The following is a 15935-nucleotide window of genomic DNA, read 5'->3' as shown; positions in this document are numbered from 1 at the left end:
TCTGAAATGCCTAGATCTTTGAGAATCGTGTTCTTCCTCCCTCATTCTATTGTCTTGCCTTTGCTTTATTTCAGCAACATCCTACTAACACCCACCTGAAAGGAGATCCACATTAAGTCACTTACTCCACTAATTCAAGGATACACTGCATTATCTCTTAGCCTGGTGATGAGCTTAAAGACCCTGGTTGATTCCCATCTACTTTTCAAACAGAGGTTATAAAAACAAAATTAAGAATAGTATTACAGGTGTATATAGATTAATTGATATCTTAAGGAAACTGTACATTTCATAGAATCACAATGGTTTGGGTTGAAAGGGACCTTTAAAGATCACCTGGTCCCTGCAGAGGGCTGGACATCTTCCACTTAGACTGGTTGCTCAAAGCCCTATTCAACCTGACTTTGAATCTTCTTCCATCTCTCAGCACGGACAGCAATTCAATACTTGAATTAGAAGCTCTAAAGAAAGGCAAAGTGACATAACCATCTTGTCTATACATAAAGTCAAGTAGCTTTTGCAGATTTTTTTTTAAAGCATTTCTTCATTTATCATTCCAACGGCATAATGGAAAAGGACACGTACAATATCAGCACACATTAAGATTTTCTTCAAGGCAGAAAAGCATAACAAAAAAAAGGCACCTTGCAAAACAAGTGAGCTACTGGAATTGGGCACATTCCCTATACACATTAGGGATATTCCAAAGATGCTATTTGTGACAAACAAAACCCAATATAACCCTCCAGCCAGCCATGTTAAATATTTATTAAGCTCTCTTGCTACAGCAGAGACACAAAGAGAGCACAAAACAGAAAACAGGAGAGAACAAAGTACGTCTCAACTATGTGCAGAGCTGATGCTGCAGCCCTTGTGTGTGGAAGGTGCAGAAGATTAACCCTCATGTTATCACACTCAACTGTGAGCGCTGCTTTGCTATCCAGTTCTAGCATTTTGAGGTTGAAGAGAATTGGACAATGGAAGCTTTAAAAACAAGATTAAGTAGCAGAAAGATGAAATTTTTCTTCATTTTTTCATTTCTCTATCAGCACTTGATTTTTCCCGATGAGTTTTCAATATGAAAACATGATGTGTGGAGAATCACACACACACGGAGATTTTCTCTTAAAAAAGTTAATATAGTTTTAATTGATCTATACAAGCCCCTCTTCTCCCAGCACCCTAACATTACTAGATCAAAACAAATTTTGGTATTTGTATGCAAGAAGAAGTAGGTTAAATACTAAGTTAATCCTTTCAGAAGGACATACGTTTTTGTGCGGAAGTGACAGTGGCATTTTAAGTGCCAGCAGCATTCTAAGTGCCAGCATTCAACTGTTTTAGTCTATCACTACTTCAAATAAGAACACACCAGGTATGCTGGACACTTGTTCAGAGTTTTGACCAACACACTTTATAATCCCATGCAGCAGCGAAATGCTTGGTTTTGAGAAAAAAAGTTCTCTTAGGCTGTTTTTCTGCAACATTCAGAATGTAAATAAACACGTAATTGTAAGTATTTAATTTACAGAGACCGGATAATTCCGCTTGTTCCAAACTCTACTTGTTTAAATATCTGATGGCTAAAATGAAGAGATTCACTTAATTCAGTCCTAACATCCTCAAACTCAGCCTTCCACAAGGGACCACAGTCCATTTCCAGACATGTACTACGCATGTACAGAGAACTGGTCTTTCGTTTTAGAAGTTGATAGCTTTGCCAAAAGATGCTGCTAGGTTTGCTTCCCTGAAGGCTTCTGACACCGTCTGCAGAGAATAGATACAAAAGGTACAAATCGTTAATATTTACATGTAGTTATGGCATGTCTGTGCAACCATGGTGTTCAACAGTTTGTTTAGAAAAAACTTACTGGATGGGCATGGCAAACTCTGGCTACATCTTCACATGATGCCCCGTACTCCATAGCAAGAGCAGCTTCGTTAACCATTTCGCCAGCACCCTGTGATTTAATGTTCTTTGCAGTTAGAACAAATCTTTACGCAGTTATGCAGATTCTTTAAATTACTAACTAGGAAGTATCCAGCTTGTAAATTCTATTTTGCTAAAAAATAACAAAACACTGCCATAATATGACTAGGACTTCAGCTGTGTTCTAATGCCAGTTTTAAGTACTCAAACTGAGCGTAAATCTAAACATAACACAAAATCAGAGTTCTTATTACTGAGGGTTGTGTAAAATCTGGGCATTTTTCCCACAAAATACTGATCAGGTACTACCCACATTCTGATCAAAGGTACTGTATATTATCACTACAGAAAAAAAAAAACCACTAATGCCCTTCTGGAAAATTAAACTGATAACTAGATAAATAAAAGAGGGCCCTCATTTTCATTAATTTATAATTTCATAATTTAATTAATTTATATTTACAGTATATTTATCTATTGTATTTATAGGGATTTACCCAGAAAAGCTGAGTAGCTGAAATAAAATAACGAAGTCTCCAATTACATTTTTAGCATCACATACACAAAGTTTCTCCCCAGCCCTTTCCCTTTATTGATGAAAATTACTGTGTCTCACTGAGCTGTGCTTTCTTTAGAGAATGGGGATTTTTTTTTAATTGATTGGCATTGTGAGAGAAGAGTAACTAGCATAACACCTTACTATGTATTCCTATAAGGAATGATAGAAATAGGATTCAGAAACACAGCCTATCCACACAACTACCTATAACACAACTTCCGAGTGTCTTCCACTAGTCAATGCTGTTTAGTTACAAACACTTTTGTTATAAAGACTTTTCACTAGAAAACACTGACAACCATCGCATACAAAGACTCAGGGTCCCTTATTTTTCAGTGTAAGTAATTTCCCATTCAGATATGAATGTTACAGTGCTAAATCTTCCAGTGTTGACAGTATATCCTTCCATAGGAATAAAATTTCCTTTCCAGGAAAACAGAGTACAGCCTCGGTGTTTAACACTGTTTTCTTAAAGAAGTTTTCTTTCTGAAAACAGTACGCAAAGATATACAGAAATGTTTCTGCATACATCTTTAGGGGAAAGAATAAAAGAAGAGCATTTACACCTTTACAGCTAAGAAAACCAAACCAAGCCAAAGAGTGAGATTAGGGTCTAAGATACAACTTCTGACTGGGTGGTAGAGCAGAAAAGGGTATTTTTCACATAAAGAATTTTCTGATTTCAAATTCTGAAAAAAAGATCTGTTTTTAATCGAGTTCCATCAGTTACTGACCCCAGACTTGGTGAATGCCACATAAGGTTACCAACTTTGCTGAAGCTGGAATATCAGAGGAGAAAAAAAAGGAATGAAAAAAAGTCCATTCAGCTCCCCAACTTCTAGACCTTGAGTCAATTTCTGCTGTTCTCTCAAGTATTTGGCAACATTCATAAAGAAAAAAAAAAAACAGAGTAACTGAATAACCCTAGCAATTCTAGGGAATCAATAAAAAAACAAGGTGGGTCTGACACCAAAGCAACAGAAAAGCCTTGGGGACAAGGGCAGGAGGGCATGGCTGCAGAAGACAACAGCAAATTGAAGTGATTTGGGGAAATTCAAATCTTCCTTTTTACAAGAACTGCGTAACACAACAAAAAGCCCTTAAGCTACCAAGACAACAGCACAATTTATAATACTTACTGCGCCTAAAATGTGAGCACCCAGCATCCTGTCTGTTGATTTTTGACTAAGTATCTTCACCATGCCATCTGTGTCAGCATTTGTCTTTGCTCTACTGTTAGCAGCAAATGGAAATTTCCCAATTTTGTATTCTACCCCCTACAAAACAGATATGTGTTACTGGCATTGAGTTAATGACCTGAAAGCTCGACAGGAATGATGTAACCATACAGATAAATATAAAAATAGAACTAATACAAAAATAAGAGGCAGATAAGACAAGCAGATCAATGCATGAAGATAACAGGTATAAAGGTGTATTAAATAAAAATAGACAAGAATCAATATTAATTTCACAAAACAAGTTATTAAACAAGACCATGATCCTTGTGAGGGTAGCATGCAGGAAGGAATCAATCATACACCCTACACAATACATTCAGATAGAGAAATTCTCCTGCACAAAGTAGCTAGATAAACTAATAGCCGTTACTAGATTATGAAACCACATCCACGTTGGAAAAAAGAGTTTTGTCTGAGAAGAAAAACAAACAATACCTCTTCTTTCAGTTGTTCTTCTGATTTGCCAACCCAGGCCACTTCAGGGTGAGTGTATATTACAGAGGGTACGCAGTTATAATCGATGTGAACCGCTCCCCCAGCCATCCCTTCAACACAGAGAATGCCTTCATCCTCAGCTTTGTGGGCCAGCATCGGTCCAGCAACTACATCACCAATAGCATAGATGCTATCAGACCATGAAACAAAATAAGATACTGTTTAAAAAGTCCTAGTACACCTAGGCTACTTTATATAACAGTTGTTTTAAAACATACTCCAATAAAATCAGATTCAAACATTAATTCTCAGAAGTATAGAGACTACAGAAGAAAGGCTTCCACCAAATGACCACACTTCAAGAATTAGTACCAACACATAGTGACTTTTAAATTACAAAACTTTAAGGGTTGACTACAAATCTTCAACTGCATAAATAAACAGAAATTTAGGTTTTCCTTTCAGAAAAAGCTATATTCAGCAATTAGAGCGTTTTAATAGGTTAAACTTTTAAAAATTAGAGTCCTGTTTCAAATAAAGTCAGAAGTACTATTAATTAATTACTTACTTGGGAATTTTGGTTTGGAATCTGTTATTGACTGGGATTCTCCCCTTCTTATCAAGTTCAATTCCAATTTCTTCGAGACCCAGATTCTTTGTGAAAGGACGCCTACCAATACAGACTAGGAGCACATCACAAGTTATTACTTCTGCCTTGCCACCAGCTGCTGCTTCAACACTATAGAAAAACAAACAGCAAAAATGCTAAGCTGTAAACTTGCAGCATTGTGTTTCGCTGACTAGTAATTAATATGATCCAGATGGTGACCTACTGGCTCAATCTGGCACCCAAAACCACTTGCCTTCAGTCCACCCCTCATTTCCTTACAAGAGTCGACGAGTAGGAGAGGGAAGAAGGGCCAGTAATTCTTACCCCATTTGTTAATAACTCTTAGATACAGAAATTCAGCCTACGCATCCATTAGCAAGTAGCATGGCCTGCTAAGAGCAAATCTGTACAGCAAAGCAATCGGTGCTGAGTACTCAGCATCCAAGCTGTTTCTACTTCAGGGTGAGGTAGGGCCATGTATTCTAAGTAAGCTTTCTCCTGGCCCCAAACTGCAGATCTGTCTTGCATAAGGTACATCCCTCAAGTTCATCTTCACGTTTAGTTGCATCCAGAACAAGGTCAGTTCATGTGCTCAGAGTGCAAGAAAGAACCAAAGCATGGCAAGTGGGGTTGATTAGGAAGTGTGTCTGAAAAGCACACTCCCTTTGAGTATGAAACACTCTAAATACAGAGACTACATGAGAGGTCCAGCCAGCATCAGCACGGTACATAAAGAGGCCCAAAGCTAGGACCTCTACAATGGCGAAGCACAGACTGTCCTGAGGCATGGAGATAGAGCAAACAATTCATCATATTAAGACTTCAATGAAAAAGGCATTTAAGCTTACATTTATTAAGTAACGTTAAACTGCAGTTTTAAGAAAATGCTTATGTAACCTGTCTGCACAGAGAATATGTAGACAAGAAAAGGAACAGAGGTAGTAGTGTACAGGTAGGGACCTTACAAAGAAAATTTGCCTTATATTTTTCTGTATTAGCTGTTCATCTAGAGTCTTCAACAGGCTCAAGTCTGGCTATTTAAAACATTCCAGGACAATTTCATTTATTTCTAATCGGAAGCAATCAAATCTCTATCATGCTTATTTGGAGACAAGGGGAGGAAAGGACAAAAGATCCTTTCCAGTAAGCATCCAAGAATTAATAGCTTAAAAATAACCATATGAATAATAATTTATGTTAATTATACCAGAAGCAGAGAACTTCCATGAAAAGCATGACTTAGGGTGGTCTGTTTTTTTTTTTTTTAAAAATCACTGATCTCACTAAAAACAAAAAAAAACGCTGTTTTTTTTTTTACACTAGCACACCAACTCAAGTCAATAGAACCTCTCCGATACAAACAATTTAGAATTCAATAAAGCCAAAATTATGAACACCAAGTTAAATACAAGATAAAAATTAAATGCCACTGAAGAATTAAGTTTCATTTCTTCTTGTTTGAAGAACAATATCAGACTGTATTTTCAAACAGATCTGAAGGACTGGGTGGAGGAACGTAACTTGCATTCCTTTAGTTTTATGTTAAATACTTACGCTACATCAATTTTTCCATCTGGTTTCTTGGTAGCACCTGTAACTTTGGTGTTTAGCTTAAACTTAAGTCCCTGTTTCTGAAGAATACGCTGGAAGTTTTTAGAGATCTCCATGTCAATTCCCATTCCACCAACATGGCCCATGAACTCCACGGCTGTCACGTCTGCACCAAGGCGCTGCCAAACTGACCCCTGCAGTCACAACAACATGCTTAAGGGAAGAGAAGGTTTTGAAAGGAAAATTTCATGTTTCTTTACTGCAGTATTTACCACAAACAGTGAACTCTGCAAAAGGGGGACAAAACGTTATAGCAAACTGATCGGTTTTTACAAACATTATAGTGTAGGATAACACGTCTGCCTCCCTAAACCCAAGCCTTTCAGAAAAAGTGAATTTATCACTGTTTGCACGCCTAAAACTACTGTGATGTAACCCATGTAATTAAGCTTTTAAATAAACGGTTAAAATAATAAGGTATATTTTAGGTTATAGGAATAGAAAAATTAAAGCCCAAAGAATTGGCATGTAGCTCAGAAAACCCAAAAGAAGTTGTGGTGTCCTAATACCACAAAATCAAACTAAATCAAAACAGTAAGACATATTTTATTGCATAAAACTTACATAATAACTACTGCTGCTTCTGCATGTATTTCTAACGATAACCACTACCATCAGCTTCACAAAAGCCATATATACCTTATTTAGCCCACATCCATCCAGATAGTATTTCACTTTGCTTACTCTTTCCTTGCTTAATGGTCTGCAAGCTAAATCAACCACTAAGAAGATGTGCAAATCCTCAAGCCATTGCAAAGCCAGCACATAAACATACTTCTTGAACTACGCAGGTATGAGGCAAAGGGACTCAGCCTAAGATGATCTACAAAGCCTTCACTCCTTTGGTTATTAGATATAATACATGTAATTGTATCACATAAGACTTTTGGGATTAATTGCTATGAACAGGAATCTAGGATAGTTTAAAATGAACTTCCCTTAAAAGAGGAAGTTCCCCTATCTAGATACAGAAGAAGTACAAACCTCAGTGGAAGTTAAACAACCCAAAAAACTGTATGTGAGGCCTGTATGTTCCTCTCTCATTTCTCCACTTAGCTAACCAGATGCAGGAATGCTGATGCAACAAACACTTATCCCAGATTTTCAGGTAGGAAAGGGAGCTAGCAGGCCATAGATTCTGAGATTTCACTACAACTCACACAACATCTGTTAAATCACAGCAATACTGCTAAGTACAATGAAAAACAACATCCTGTTCCTTTATAAATTAAGGACCGAGTGGTTTAAATATTCTCTCACCAGTTCCACGCCGATGACTCCTGCACCAATGACAACCATCTTTTCAGGGACTTTTTTTAGTGACAGTGCACCAGTGGATGACACAATATTATCTTCGTCAATCTAGTGACAGGCAAAGAAATCCACAAAGAGAGGCTTACAATACGTACAGCTCACAGAAAGCGAAGGCCAATCAGATGCAAAAAGTTATTACACAATAAACGATGTGGATATTACCCACTGAAAGACAGTAGCACCGAGATTTCAAATACGTACGGTAATTCCAGGGAAGGGAGCAACTTCTGAGCCTGTGGCTATAAGTATGTTCTTGGTATTGATAACTTGTGTGCTGCCATCGTCTTTGGTTGCAGTGACTTGGTTTTTGCCAGTTATTTTTCCAAACCCAGATACATGTGTAACCTTTGATAATCAGAACACAGTACATTAAGATTCAAATTACTTATGTAAGTTATGCTACATTTAATTTGAATTTCACTGCTTTAGAGAAGCCGCTAACACTAACCTTTGCATCACCATCTGGTACAAATCACAAAGTAAGTTACTATTATTCTTTTAATTAGATTTAAGAATAAAAGAGCTGTTCATTTAAAATAGCCTAAAAAGTAAAGCATTCAGAATCTGCCCTTGCTGAGTCAGTCACTCAAATTAATTTATGTGGCAAAAACATGAGAAAGCAAAAAGCAACAAATTTAGATCAGAAAAAAAATACAGATACACTGCAGTATATAATCCAAACTAACCTTGTTTTGTTTAAATAAATGAGCAATTCCACCTGTTAAGGCCTTTACTGCTCCGCTCTTCTGTTCCATCATCTTCTCTAGATTCAAGCGGATTCCTGTAACTAAGGTTAAAAAACTTGGATTAAGCATCCCAGTTTATTTATAGGAGCTAACCTACACAATTAACAGGTTTGATACAATAAGATGTACTGAAGGCCTCTACAAAATGATAAAGGTTATATTCAACAACTGCTATGTTAAATAGCAGTACTATGCTATTCAAGTATAACTTCTCTACTCAGGACTCAAGGAATAGTCACATGTCCCTAAACCTCTAGTTGACAGAGAAAGGATATTGTTTGCTACTCAGTTAAGTTTTCTGAATAACTTTCCTACAATTAAAACAACACAATTTGAACTGTTATACTTGTTTGTTGATGGAAACCATTTACATTACCAGGCACTGACAAGTTGCTCTGCATACTCACTTTCAATTCCTCTACTAGCAAAATCTTTTCCATGGGCCAAATGATAAAGATGCGAGTTGTTCAGCAAGGCCTAAAGTATACACACAAAAACATGAATTGGGACATACGCTTGCAATTGAATTAATTAAATATTAGTAGTATTAGCTAGTATATTTAAAAAAACATGTTCTTTGCACAACATTCTCTAGTAAGTCTGAAATTGATATTTTAAAAGGTGCATTTCAAAACCACAGCTGCACAGCTAGTTGTAGTTGATGGCTTAGAGCTAGTTCAGGTCACTGGACACTCACAGTTCAAAAATAAAGTTAGAACAGTTCCTTTGTAAGTATGTTTATAAATGAGCAGCTAGAAATGCAGAACCACCAGAACAGCATTTTGATTAGAAACAGCATTATTATTAAGGAAAGATCTCAGGAAGAAACAGTAAGTCTTTTATGATAACCATCACAAGCAGGGAACTATCAATATCTGTGCAAGAAGTAAACTGCGTAGTCTGCACAGACTGAACCCTAAAGAAGGTACAATATATTCAAAGAATATATTGAGATACTAGCCTCATATACACAGGCTTGAGTAAAACTAATACTGTTGGACCAAGATAATATCATTTTTCTGAGTAACTCTTACTGACTCTCAATGTTTAAAATTTGTCCATTTTACCTAACTGCTACAACCCTGAACCTGTAATAACCAAAACATTAACTGGAGACACAGCCACTGCGTAAGACTTCAGCAATTACAAAGGAAAAAACTCCATGACCAGTATATTATTTTGAGTGGCTTTTTGGAAATGAGTATCTGAAATTGTTACTGTTTCAGTGTACGCAGCCTACATATCCACTTCTTAAGAAGTTTATTGCCACCTGAAAAAACTCTGGATAGCATCCAGGTTTAACCATGGGTTCAGAACCACTTTTGTAAGAACCTTGAGGATAAAAATAATAATCAAGGACTCAATAAGAAAAGTCAATTAAATAGATCCTAGCAAAGTTCCAAGCGTGCATAGTAATGACGGGTTGATCTACATCTAAGTGTTGAGTTTTTCCTCAATATATATTCTGAGCCGCATTAGAAGTATTACTAAAATATCTAGGCAAAATAATATATCATTTACAAAACTTTGTATTTATACTGTATTTTCTCCTATAACGCTAACAGAACCTCTCTAAGCAAACAGATTAGGAACAGCAATACTGTTAGGAGGGATCTTTGTAAGAAAATTGTATCTGTTACTATGGTCATCACGAGCCTGTCAGTATCTTCCCTCACCTGCTGGATGCTAGCGAAGAAGACTCCTTTCATCTAGCAACAGCACTGCTCTTACAAAGCTCTAGTTTTAAAGTTACTTAAAATGGCATTGATAGCATCAAATATTAGCTACTTCTGAATTTCTTCTTTCTCCTTCCTTAGGAGCACATCTTGGGTTCTCCCTTTTCTCTCCCCACCGGCACTACTCCACAGAAGCACCACCAGCCCCACTCTCCAGGTTATCTTTTTGGGCCAGTGAGAATACTATTTGAGCTTAGATTAATATTTCAAGAACTAATCAATGAGGCTCTTCCTACAGTCATTGGAAAGGGACAGTTATCTTCAGAGCGTGGTGCGTCCAATCAAAACCAGACAAAGTTAATCATTTTTCAGGGGTGCCTCTATCCCTGTAATTTCTAGTGACTGAACAGGGAACAGCTCAGCATCCCTTTAACGTAAGTACATCACCTTGGACAAAACTACAGATTTGAAAAAAAATTTGGAAGGATCTGGAATTTCACATGGCATACTGCAAGCTCACCAGAGTGAGAAGATAATCTGTATGCACCCCTGGTTTTCATCCCTCTTTCTCTCTTTCATTTGGGAAACCCCATAAAACAGTCTGTAAACAAAATATTTCTGCTTATATTTATGAAGCTCCTCAGTTCATTTGGATTATAAATTCAATTTCTAAACAAAGTGTGTCAATCTTGAAAAAAGATTAAGTAATGGTTTCTAAAGTGATACATGCAGGTACTGTTCTTTTTTAATGAAGTTATGACAAACTATGTACACTTACCTTGGAAGGAATACATCCAACATTCAGACAGGTTCCACCTAATGTTTCATTTTTTTCTACACAGACAGTCTGAGGGGAGAAAAGGAGGGAGAGGTGAAGAACATTGCAAACCTTTCTATAGAGGCAAAAATAACTGGCATCTCCCCCTTTGCAATGGGCATGCATGCTCGAATTAAGAGCTCCTTGGATTATAATCTAAGAATTCAAATCTGCTGAGAAGTGACCATGCAGGTGAAACCCTTTCATCATTCCTTTAAATTGATGCTTTTGAGCTAGAGTAGAGGTGGTGGTAACACGAAGAACAAGACTCATTCCTCGTTCTGTCAAATCAATGAAACACATTGAGACATGCTGATACCCTGTCCACCCCGCCTCCTGTTTTAAGCACATGAGGGCATGTGAAACGATCCGTGGGCTTTAAAAGCCGCACTATGGATCAAACAGCATAGGCTGCTCCTACACTGACCTGATAAGGTTCTGCCTCGTCCACTTTAAATCAACTCCACTGATCAGACCAAGCAAAATTGTTCAGAAGCCACTGCCCAGAGAACATTGCTGGTAATTGTGGCAGTTTTACTCAGGTGGGTAGCCGAGCTTCACCACAACCCCTCTCTCACACCCCCCCCTTCAAAGGGAAGTGGGGAGAAAATATGATGGAAAGGGCTCAAGGGTTGAGATAAGGACAGGGAGTTCACTCAAAAGTTATTGTCACAGGCAAAACAGACTCAGCATAAGGGAGATTAATGTAATTTATTACCTATTACAAACAAGCCAGAGCAGTGAGAAACTAAAAAAAACAAACTAAAAACACCTTCCCCTCCATCCGACCTCTTCCACCTCCTCCCCTCAAGCAGCACAGGGGAATGAGGAATGGGGGCTGCGGTCACTCTATAGCACTTCACCTCCACTGCTCCTTCTCGGTCACTCCCTGCCCCTGCTCCCCGTGGGGTCCCTCCCACGGGATGCCGTCCTTCCTGAACTGAGCCTGTGGGGGCTGCCCACGGGCAGCAGCTCTTCAAGAACTGCTCCCAGATGGGTCTACACCATGGGGTCTGTCAGGAGCAAACTGCTCCAGCACGGGTCCCCCACAGGCGGCAGCTCCCCCCAGACCCCCTGCTCCTGCGTGGGCTCCTCTCCACGGGCTGCAGCTCCGGCCCGGGGCCTGCTCCTGCGGGGGCTCTCCATGGGCCGCAGCCTCCTCCAGGCCACATCCACCTGCTCCACCGGGGGCTCCTCCACGGGCTGCAGCGTGGAGATCTGCTCCGTGTGGGACCCATGGGCTGCAGGGGGACAGCCTGCTCCACCAGGGGCCTCTCCACAGGCCGCAGGGGAACTGCTGCTGCCTGCCTGGAGCACCTCCTGCTGCGCTCACCTTGGGGGCTGCCGGGCTGGTTCTCACTCCTCACTCTCCCAGCTGCTGTTGCGCAGCAGTTTTTTTTTTTTTTCTCCTTTTCTTACATCTTCTCTCACAGAAGCACAAAAATCATTGCTCACTGGCTTGTCTCTGGCCAGCCTTTTGAAGCCGTCTGGAACTGGCCCTTATCTGACACAGGGCAGCTTCTCACAGAGGCCACCCCTGCAGCCCCCCAGCACCAAAACCTCGCCATGTAAACCCAATACAGCAATAACATGGGATGTTGTAGTCATGATACAAGGACTTAACACTTGTGCTAGCAGAGGTACCACTAAAATTCAAGGTTCAAAGTTCTGTAGAGCAGACTCAGTTTTATCTGTGGATGGACAGACGGAATCTATCTTTTTGCCAGTGTCACAAAACCATGGCATTACATTCCTCAGCATAACCATTCTTCAAGTTTCTTCAACACTACAGGTGATGAATGTAAGCCTGCCCAGAACCTTTGCCCACTCTAACTGTAAAACAAATGACAAAACACAACAGAACAAATGATGAGCACTTTTTTTTTAATCTCCTTGTATACAGTAACCTACTGTTAACCACATATATGAAAAACTTGAGTAAAGTGTTGCTCCAGGAAAAGCAGACATCCAGCCACACAAAATAGCCTTAGAATAAATAAATATGAAACTATAGAGTAGATGGCCTAAATCTCAATTAAAACCTGTAGCACTGAGTACCTTTTTTTTCCACGTGCTAATAGCTCAGCGACAACATACATATAAAGGCAGGAATATTTATTAAACCGAGACAAAAAAGGTTTTGCAAACAAGGATAGACATTTCAATTATCTGCATTAGGGTCACAGGCAGATGCAAAACTTCTTAATGAAACCTCAAATATTTATATTTTGGTACTGCTACACATTAGAAGGCTGAAATATACCCAAAAAGACATCACTGAAAGCCAGTTGCTGGAGTAACGACCAAACAGAGACAGCACTCAAGAATTAAAAAAATACATTTAGGTTGAAGGCACCTTCCTTGCAGACTATCTAGTCAAACTTCCTTCTCCAAACACAGTTAACATCAAAGCTGTATCAGGTGGCTCGGTGCCTTTTTACAGTCAAGTCCTGAAAACCTCCAGGGATGACAACTACATTTAACCTGGGCCCCTGTTCCAGTGTTGGACTGGAACTCCACTCATAAATGGGAGCTCCTGTCCTTACCAGGTGGTCTATCCAACTTGTTCTGTCATGAAGTCCAGCTGTCAAAGCACTGGGACGTACCAGCCAGCAGGAGCACACGTAAGTCTGCCAGCACTGCCTTCCTTCTCAGATTTCAAAATACTTGAGAATAATGCAATGCCAGGAGAACAAGTCGGGCTCAGATTAAGGAGTAAAGGTAAATAACAACCTTGCTGAAGTCACACTCGCTTATGAATGAAAAATGAAACTTACGAAAATACTTGCTTTCACCTCAAATTCTCAGATGGCAATGGAATTCATCCACTCACATTCAAAAAGCCTATCAGCTGAATACTGTTTTTCTGTTCCCCACAGAATCACAGAATGGTTGAGGTGGGAAGGGACCTCTGGAGGTCATCTGGTCCAACCTCCCTGCTCAGGCAGTTTGCTCACAACCATTTGAAGCCCCTGTCTCTTCTTCATGATTTCAGAGTAGTTTTTAAGTGGCTTTTTTGTCACTGTCTCAATTTCTTTTTTTTTGTTGGGAGAGTTTCCTTCATAGCATTTTTTTCCTACCTTTTCCCTCACAAAAGACTGTAAGCCTATCCCAACTATCTCTTCCAGCCAGAAGCAAGCTGACCTGAGTAGCCTCCTAGCAGTCTAGACAGTAATACTTTCCTCATTTCAACTTCAACTTCCATATAATATAGGTAAGCAAGGTAACAGTTTATGGTTATGTCAACAGCATCTGGCGGCCCAAGATGGGACATACGAATTTCAGTTTTCCCAGTTTCACACAAACACTTTCATCTGGATGACCATTCTGCTCAGTGACCAAAAGGTCTGGTCTTACCTTAAATCCAAGCTGAGCTGCTTTGATTGCAGCAACATACCCTCCAGGGCCAGAACCAATAACTGTGACATCGGCATCAACTGAAATAGAAAACATTTCAGTTATTTTTGGTTTACAAACTACTGCAGGAGTACCAACCTATTTCTGAAATAATTCATATTTGACGGCACCAAAACACTGAAAAGTCACTACTAAAAATTATGTCATTTAATGCATTAGGTAAATTACATTTTGCATTCGAGAACAGCTTTCCAGACAAAAGGAAAGGCTGCGTGGATGTATTCACTCTGCAATACAAAACAACCACCCTTAAAATTCACAGGGAAAATAATGTAAAATGAAATTAAATAACTAGATTTTGTCTAACGTGTCCCTGCTGCTATAAAAATTCTAGGAATTTAACCCAAGATGTCTAAATGGTTTATTACAACATTCTTTCAACTTAGCTTCTACTGATGTCTAGCACAAAAGATAAATGCAAATTATTAGCTTATAATGCAGCAAATATTGCTAAAATAGACATCCACGCAACCTCTATTGATTGTGAATCTTGCAGAAACTATGAACTTTGTACCAAAGTCATTATAACCACAGTCTCCTCTATTAATTAGTGCCACCGCTCTGATGATATAAAGTTCAAGTTCTGCGTACGCTTTTAGTTTGATAGCAGATGTGCCAAACGAGCACTTTTCAACTAAAACTCTGAACCGGACTCCAGCACCTGGGCGCCCGACTTGTCTGAAGCTCTGCTTCTCTCCCGCGTGGGTTTACCTACAGCGGCTCACCTTGCTCGGCATAGCTCCTTCGCGGCACCGCGCAAACCCCCTGCAGACCGTGATGAATCCGATCAAAATGGCTCCTCTGCAAGAAAAATAACACCGCGTTTTTAGCAGCCGACGCGCACGCAGCGGGCAGGCAGGCAGCACCCCGCGTTAGCACCCGCGACGGGCACAGGGCGGCCGGGGGCAGCCCGGCGGGCGCTGCCGCTGCCTCGCCGCCCCGTTTCGGTGCCGGCCCGGCGGAGGGCAGCCCCCAGCGGCGCCCCGTTACCGACACCGAGCGGCCACCAACGGGAGCCGGCGGCGGAGCCCCTCCCTCCCCGTGTCCGGGTCGGGTGGGGGGAAGCCCCGGCGGCCGGGCTCGCCTCGTCCCGGCTGGTCCGGTCCCGGCTCGTCGCGGCTCTGCCCGTCCCGGCTCTGCCCGTCCCGTCCCGTCCCGTCCCGGTCCCGCCCCGCCGCAGCCCCCCGCGCCGTACCCGAGCGAGCGCGCAGCAGACGCGCCCCCAGCGCTGCATGATGGCCGCCGCCGCTCCAAGGACTCCGCGGACTCGCGCAGGCGCGCTGCGAGCCCCGGCCGCCGCAGCGCCCCCTGCCGGAGGGCTTCGGGGCCGTGGTCGCCGCGAGGCGGGCGGGGTTATGCAGAGGAGCTCTTAAAGCGGCAGGGCGCGCGGCTTGGCCTCGTGCCTTGGCCTCCGCGAACCAACCGCACCCGAAAAACAACGTTTGGGAACGTATCGGGGCAGTCTAAATACTTCGTTTCCCAGAATAAACACCTTTTTTTTCTTCGAAATGACAGCCAAATGGGCATGTAGTCAAATTTTAAAATAAAAATATAAAAGCCAAGGTATTTCATTTTGGAA

At 40.7% G+C, this 15935-nt stretch overlaps 1 protein-coding gene across 1 annotated transcript; it reads right to left on the bottom strand.

The window, feature by feature from the left end:
* Window positions 1-748: 748 nt before the first annotated feature.
* On the bottom strand, window positions 749-15693 carry DLD (dihydrolipoamide dehydrogenase). Its single transcript, XM_048068536.2, has 14 exons — window positions 15552-15693; window positions 15082-15157; window positions 14297-14376; window positions 10901-10969; window positions 8854-8923; window positions 8387-8487; window positions 7902-8045; window positions 7647-7748; window positions 6330-6520; window positions 4734-4904; window positions 4166-4355; window positions 3629-3766; window positions 1872-1961; window positions 749-1767 (listed from the first exon to the last, which is right to left on the bottom strand). The coding sequence occupies exons 1-14, from the start codon at window positions 15588-15590 to the stop codon at window positions 1702-1704; spliced, it is 1527 nt and encodes a 508-aa protein (XP_047924493.1). The 5' UTR covers window positions 15591-15693; the 3' UTR covers window positions 749-1701.
* Between the last annotated feature and the right edge of the window lie 242 nt (window positions 15694-15935).

The sequence above is a fragment of the Anser cygnoides genome, chromosome 1 (genome assembly GCF_040182565.1).
Source record: "Anser cygnoides isolate HZ-2024a breed goose chromosome 1, Taihu_goose_T2T_genome, whole genome shotgun sequence".
In the NCBI taxonomy this organism is placed as follows: Eukaryota; Metazoa; Chordata; class Aves; order Anseriformes; family Anatidae; genus Anser; species Anser cygnoides.
Note: the sequence above shows the minus strand (reverse complement) of the source record. Positions and strands in the feature narration are given on the sequence as shown.

Excerpts from the sequence above, each read along its gene's own strand:
- DLD (XM_048068536.2), bottom strand. The coding sequence starts at position 15,590 with ATGCAGCGCTGGGGGCGCGTCTGCTGCGCGCTCGCTCGG. Across the intron at positions 8,924-10,900 it reads TTGGATGTATTCCTTCCAAG|GCCTTGCTGAACAACTCGCA; the intron begins GTAAGTGTACAT and ends TGTATACTTTAG. Across the intron at positions 4,356-4,733 it reads TTCCAAACCAAAATTCCCAA|CATCTATGCTATTGGTGATG; the intron begins GTAAGTAATTAA and ends ATGGTCTGATAG.